We start from the raw sequence: 7330 nt of genomic DNA on the forward strand, positions 1-7330 counted from the left end.
AATACTAATACTAATAATTAATAATAATAAATCATATTCTTACATGAGCAACCTCTCCTGAAATGATAGAAAAACAAGAAATCTGCAAGAACATAATCTTGAGTTTTTATAAATTTTATCATGAACAACACAAAAGGTCAACTTTGGTGCCATCTTACTATTATTATTAACGTCCTCGGCACGTATATGATACGTGTATAAATATTAAATGAAAATTTTAGAAAATATACTAAAATTTAAATATTACTTTTTATAATATTTTTTGAAAAATCTAGAAAATATATTACAACTAAAACTTTAAATATGTATTTTTTTATAATAACTTTTATGATATGAGTGATATGATAATTTAAAATTTCAAAAATATAGATAAAAATAAAGAAATATACCAAAACAAATTTTTACAATATTTTTTTTATTAAATGAAGATGTGTATTTTTGTAACTTGAAGAATGTATTTTTGGCTTATCAAAATTATATCTTGACTCCAAATATTTAAAAAATTATTGTTGTTGTTATTTATTTAATTTTTAAAAAAAAGTGGCGGATTGCTCCGTTAGTTTTTAACATTTAAAAAAAAAACAACCGTTAATTTTGGACTTTTAGTTTGATAAATAATTGCAAATTTCCCCCTTACTTTTCAAATAATTGTTATTGAGCCAGTTTGCTTTTATCCCCAGATTCAGCTAGATTGAGCTCTCAACGGTCGGTTTCTCGAAATTCAAACGCAAAATCTCACACACTAATTTCAAACTCTCCTTCTGCACAAAAGTTTCCAATCTTTCTGTTCTAACACCCAACAGATTCGCAATTCCTCAAGAAATCACAACGCAATAGCATTCACATGGATAATTTCGAGCGGCACTCGTTTGAGAAGATTCAAGACATTAATGTGCCAGATTCATTTGCTTTCTCCATGGGTTTTGATTGTGAAAAGCCCAAAGGTTCTGATCAGGAAAATGAAGTGGAAGAAGCTGAAACCGAGGAATCATTGGACGATATTATGGTCTGTGATCCTGGTTCAAGATTTGTCCGAAATGGGTTCACGAATCCCAATTCAATAGGTTGCCTTTTCATTTCCCGCATTTGAGTAATATATAATATTTCTTCCAGAGAAAACGTTAAGCTCCATTTTCTTGATGATTTTATCTTTATCAAGTTGCAGTTTTATGAAATGTTTTCTTTTTTAACTCGAAGATTCTATTTTGTGGCGGCTTGCTACCTAAATATGTGTTTTTAAAAAGATTAAGGACTGTCTGAATTTAATGGACTTAGGCAGTTGTTTAGGTTCTATGACATTGGTATGTGACCTTATTTGGAGAAGGAAAACATTCGGTAAAGCCGAGAGGGTTGTCGTTTCTTAATATTTTTTGTGGAACTTTATTTGATATCGTGATAAATGATAAATTAATTCACTCTACGACCAATATTAAATTAACATCATTTCATGCTTTAAACAGTTGAAATATGAGTGGAAATTAATATGATTTTATTTAGTGGATGCAACTGGAGCATCATATCATGCTATGGTGGTGTTATTCACTGAGTAAGGTGGGTACCTATTGTTGATGAAAATGAAATGGCAGGAAATAACGGTAGGTCACAACATTTTTAGCCATGGGAGAATCTTACTATGTATTGGGAACGAAATTTAGAAAACTGATGTGTTTCCTGCACTTGCATTCCCTGATTCTTTATGCCTTTTGATTTTATTTTACATGGTTTCATGTATGCCATAAATATTGGGTACAGTGTTGGGCTTACATGGCATCTGTTGTTGAATCAGAGGATATTGTTCTTTTTATTAATGCTGGGGCCATGACATCAATTGGATCGGAATTCGATATTAGTTTCCAAGATGACAAGTACTTTGAAGGGGGCGATACATTTCAAACCAGGGATACTATCTTCGAGGGTGGGGACTTTCCATTTATTTATCAGTCAGCACGATTGGGGAATATTTGTTACAGCATTGATGGTCTTTCCCCTGGAGATTACTTTCTTGATCTTCATTTCGTGGAAATAATTAATATAAATGGGCCCAAAGGGATGCGAGTATTTAATGTCTTCTTGCAAGATGAAAAGGCAAGTTTGTTTCTTCTATAAATTCAGTTCTTTGTTGATTAGCAAGTTTGTTTTATTTTATTATCTGTTTTAGTGATTCACACATGTTACTCAATCAGATTCTTTCAGATTTTGATATCTTCGCAATTGTTGGAGCCAATAAACCTCTGCAGTTAATCGATACTAGATTTTCAATTAAAGAAGACGGAATGTTTGTCTTAAGGTTTGAAGGCATAGCGGGAAGCCCAACAGTTAGTGGAATCTGTATAAGGCGAGAACCTAAGGGATCTGGTATTTTTTCAACCCTAATCTTTTTAAGGTAAGTGGATTCATTGCCAGTAAAATGTATGAATTTACTGAATTTTGCTACATCATGTGTTGCAGCCTGTCAAGAGAATCGTGAATATTTTGTATGCAACACCTGTGGAACTGAGACAGAATATACATCTGCTCAGGTATGATGTATTTAAATGCATGCATGGATTATCAATGTTTTCGTATTAATGCTTCTTTTCACTGTTGACTTTTGTTCTTCGGCACTTGTAGAAAAAACTAGTGAGGAAGTATTTGATTAGCAAGTATGAGAAAACTATACAAGACTTGAAAGATACGTTGCAATGCAAAACAGATGAATGTTATCAATCTTGGATGTCTTGGACTAATGCCAATGAGCAGCTAGAGACAGTTAGAATGGAGCTTGACGATAAGACGTTTCAAACAGATTCTCTTGGTAAGGTTAAAAAGTTGTTGACAGTGAACTTGTCTAAACTTAATTAATTATTTAACTTAATTTTTTCAAATTCATGTGCTTATATTAAATATAGCAGTCTAACCTGCACTCGTAAATGGAATGCGCTATAGACGATATTAGGTAGAAGAAGATGCGTGTCAATGAAGGGTTTTGCTTAATGTTCACTTGAGCCTTTCAACTTCTCATTCTTGCCTTCACTGTAGACCAAACAATAAAGAAACAAGCTGATGAGTTAAGGGACATTTCAACCAAGTATGAGCAAGACAAGAAGTCATGGGCAATGGCAATCAATATTTTAAAGAAGAAAGTAGAGGTGACTTTTCCCTACTAAAATAAAATATTTATGCAATCTTGTATGTATGATGCAAGTCAAAATGGCATGCTGTGTAGGTGATGAAACAAGAGCATTCTCAGCTTTCTAGAGAGGCACATGAATGCGTTGAGTCCATTCCCGACTTGAATAATATGACGTTTGCAGTTCAATCATTAGGTAAGTTTTTGTAAAATTAATAATGTAATTTTTTATACAACATCGATATTATGGAATAAGGATCAATCTTTGCAGTCACCCAGTGTGAAGATCTCAAAATGAAGTACAATGAAGAGCAATTGAAGAGACGGAAGCTATATAATCAAGTGCAAGAAGCTAAGGGTTCGATCATTATTATTTTTGTCCTGTTTATTATCTGTTAAATTCTTTATGAATGCTTCCCTTTTGGGGTCACTCACATTTTTGCTTTAATGTCAGGAAATATCAGGGTATTTTGTCGATGTCGTCCTTTGAGCAAGACAGAAGTGACAACTGGATGTGCATCAGTGGTGGATTTTGATGCTGCCGGGGATGGAGAACTTGGAATTCTAAGTAGTGCCTCCACAAAAAAGATTTTCAAATTTGATCGTGTTTACACCCCAAAAGATGATCAAGGTGTGCCACTTGAGTTCTTATGATGGATGAGTCATCATGTGTGAAAACTGATGTAACTATTTTTTAGAGATACATTAATGTCGCGATTTGTGATTAATGCGTCTTGTCTTCTCTTTCAAACAGTTGATGTTTTTGCTGATGCCTCGCCTGTGGTGATATCAGTTTTAGATGGATACAATGTCTGTATATTTGCTTACGGACAAACAGGAACTGGCAAGACATTCACAATGGAGGGAACTGAGGCTAATCGTGGTGTTAACTATAGAACTTTAAAAGAATTGTTTAAAATTTCCAGTGAGAGGAGCGACACTTACTCTTACAGCATTTCAGTGAGTGTTCTTGAAGTCTACAATGAACAAATAAGAGACTTACTTGCTACAGAAACATCAAAAAAGTAAATTTCTGTTTCTCAGCTTCATTATATATGAGTATCACATGGTTTAATTAAAATATAATTTTTTTATGTGAATTATGGTAGATTAGAGATAAAACAAGCTTCAGAAGGATGTCACCATATCCCGGGCATTGTGGAAGCCAAAGTGGAGAGCATAAGAGAAGTATGGAGTGTGCTACAAGCTGGAAGTAGCGCCCGCGCCATTGGATCAAATAATGTCAACGAGCACAGTAGTCGTTCCCATTGGTAAAGAATTTTCTATCCTTTTCGTTTTGTTGCTTTATAATTGTTGCATAGTAATAAAAAAAAACCATTTAACCTATTTCATTAATATCATTGTCATTGACCAAAGCTTTTATTACTGCAATGGCCCAACATCTGCATAATTTTTCGAATAATGTGGTTCCTTTTTCCTCAGCATGCTTTGCATAATGGTAAGAGCCAAGAACTTGATCACCGGAGAGTGCACTAGAAGCAAACTTTGGCTTGTAGACTTGGCAGGAAGCGAACGGCTAGCCAAGACTGACGTCCAAGGCGATCGGCTCAAGGAAGCTCAAAACATCAATAGGTCACTTTCCGCACTAGGAGATGTGATATCTGCTTTGGCAAATAAAAGTAGCCACATTCCGTACAGGTTAGTCCACTTTAATCGTGTGTATAATCTTGATTCTGATATTTCATTGTACATCTCACCTGACTTGATTATTATCTTACGGTTATTGCTTTTAGGAACTCCAAGCTAACACATTTGTTACAGGATTCCTTAGGTAACAACAAACTTGAACATTAGTTTTTTTTTTTTTTTTTGTGACAATGACATTTGTTTTCTAATTCTGCAAAGTGTATCCTTTTTTTTAAATCAGTGGTAAGTGTCTATTCTTTCTTCTACTACAATCTTTTCTTGATGTTTTAGGTGGTGATTCAAAAACTTTGATGTTTGTACAAATCAGTCCCTCCGATCGGGATTCAAGTGAAACTTTGAGTTCTCTGAACTTTGCAACCCGAGTAAGAGGAGTTGAGTTGGGTCCAGCTAGAAAGCAAATTGATACTGCCGAGATTCATAAGTTGAAAATGATGGTATATTTTTGTTTCTATCACTGTCTCAGATAACACATCAATTATCTTTTCAAGGATTCTCTTGAATTCGGAACTCTAATCTTCTCCATTTACGATTTTTTTCTGTAGCTTGATAAAGCCAGGCAAGAATCTAAGTTCAAAGACGAATCTCTGAAAAAGCTGGAGGACAACTTACAAAACCTAGAGACTAAAGCTAAAGGTAGGGATCAGATTTACAGAAATCATCTAGAAAGAATAAAAGAATTAGAAACCCAAGTTGAGTTCAAGACGTCATTGCAATGCCAATCCGAGAGACAAGTTTTGAATCTTTCAGAGAGCATAAAAGAGAATGAGGAAATTTCTGCCAAACTTCAACTGAAGGTAATACGTTAAAGGTGACCATTATACTTTCAATTTGTAAATTGGAAATATATAAAATAGCTTGAAAAACTTGGTAAAATGTCTTCGAATTGATATAATATTCTTTTTTTTCTTTGTAAAGGTGATGAACTTGGAGAACAAGCTCAAAGAAAGAGAAAGCCTCGAATCAACATTGTACAAGAATAAGGTTCTTTTTATCAACTCCTTCAGTACTCTTCCCTTGGCATTACATTCAATAACTTCAATCGAAAATGAAAAAATATTATGGAGTGTACGGTGGATTTTTAATTTCTGTGAAACAATAGAAGTTTGTTTATTAACTTTAATTCTACTTGGCGAAGGTTAATGAACTTGAGACCAAGCTGAAAGAGCAAGCACAAGAGTACGAGTCTTCTTCAGTAATTCTTCAGAGCAAGGTTCCATTTTTTGTTCTTATTTGATTATCCTTCTATTACATTTCATTTCAGCTAACCAGTCGTAAATATTTAATTTCTCGTTGTTTTAGATCAAAGAACTCGAGAGAGGGCTTAAGGAACATGAACTGAATTCTGAGCCTCTCTTGTTTCAACAAAAGGTGTTTGTTTTCTAGAAATCAATTTCCACTTTACGATGACTGTTCTTGTGAATATAACAATGCTTATTTCTCTTTTCTAGATTTCTTGGTTCATATTTCAATGCATAGGTTGTAGATGTATAAATTTGTTGGATACAATATCGCCAAGTTCCTTGGTCAACGAGGATGAATGAATGAGTTTCTTTGCTGATGGCAGATTAAAGATCTTGAAGACAAGTTAAGAGAGCGAGAAAAACAGCTAGAATCCACGACGCTATCTGAATCTTCCAATTTGTTGGGATCCACACCTGTTGAAGCCAAACGAGTGATAATAGATGAGGTCGCAAATGAGGTTGAGCACCGTATCTTAAGAAGTACAAATTCAATGAACCGCCAAGTCATTCAGGCCCCATCTGTTATGGTGAAGGAAAACGACTCCCTTCTTCATGAGGCCCGAAAGAAGAGATTTTCAAGTAACAGTGAAGTTGAGAATAAAGTTGTAGTGCGAACTCCAGTTGGCGACAACAAAGGGAGGCATTCGGATCCACCCAAACAATTTGCCAGGGTTTCAAGAATGAGCAAGCCAATTGCCCCTGCACAAAGGCCATTGGTTCGAAAGGTAACTAGCAGAGATCCAGTTCAAGAGATTAAGGAAAGGGATAGCAAGAAAAGGATGTGGTCTAGATGATATAAAATGAATGAACAGACGAATGATATTTTAACTAGAATTTATAGTTGGGGTAGTTTACAGTTGTCCAACTGCGTTTACATGTAGGATTTATTACATTGTGCTTTGAAGAGGTAGTAGTGTGTTTTTGGGATTTTTCTTCATTGGGGTGTGTAATATGTTTATATATTCTGTTGTATTTTTCCTCATATCATGTATTAAAGTTAATGAAAAATCAAGCAAGAAAGTTTCTGTCGAATTCTCGTTTCAATATGTGTTTCTAGTTTCAGTTACCTGAGAGGCCCATTGAGCAGTGGTATCTGATGACATCTGCAATGGGGTTTATGTTCTGTTTGTCGGCACACAAGAAATGGCATTTCCAGTGGTGATTAATTTTGAGGAAATGGCGGGTCGTATTTTGCAGGATGTGTTGAAAAGTTGTAGAAAGAAGGAAATTTCATACGTAATTCAATAAATGCACGTGGTTTCACACTTCAAAATTCGATTATAAATAGAGACACAATTCGATCATTTCATTC

At 34.6% G+C, this 7330-nt stretch overlaps 1 protein-coding gene across 1 annotated transcript; it reads left to right on the top strand.

Annotated features, from left to right (window-relative positions):
* Positions 1–674: 674 nt before the first annotated feature.
* On the top strand, positions 675–6995 carry LOC140966907 (kinesin-like protein KIN-14R). Its single transcript, XM_073427202.1, has 19 exons — positions 675–1064; positions 1787–2085; positions 2184–2355; positions 2449–2519; positions 2611–2794; positions 3019–3128; positions 3206–3305; positions 3381–3467; positions 3564–3740; positions 3864–4134; positions 4219–4380; positions 4553–4768; positions 4864–4901; positions 5048–5211; positions 5320–5571; positions 5693–5758; positions 5913–5987; positions 6077–6145; positions 6342–6995. Exons 1-19 carry the CDS (start codon positions 845–847, stop codon positions 6810–6812), a joined length of 3204 nt encoding a protein of 1067 aa, XP_073283303.1. The 5' UTR covers positions 675–844; the 3' UTR covers positions 6813–6995.
* Positions 6996–7330: the final 335 nt, after the last annotated feature.

The sequence above is a fragment of the Primulina huaijiensis genome, unplaced genomic scaffold, assembly GCF_012295235.1.
Source record: "Primulina huaijiensis isolate GDHJ02 unplaced genomic scaffold, ASM1229523v2 scaffold208224, whole genome shotgun sequence".
In the NCBI taxonomy this organism is placed as follows: domain Eukaryota; kingdom Viridiplantae; phylum Streptophyta; class Magnoliopsida; order Lamiales; family Gesneriaceae; genus Primulina; species Primulina huaijiensis.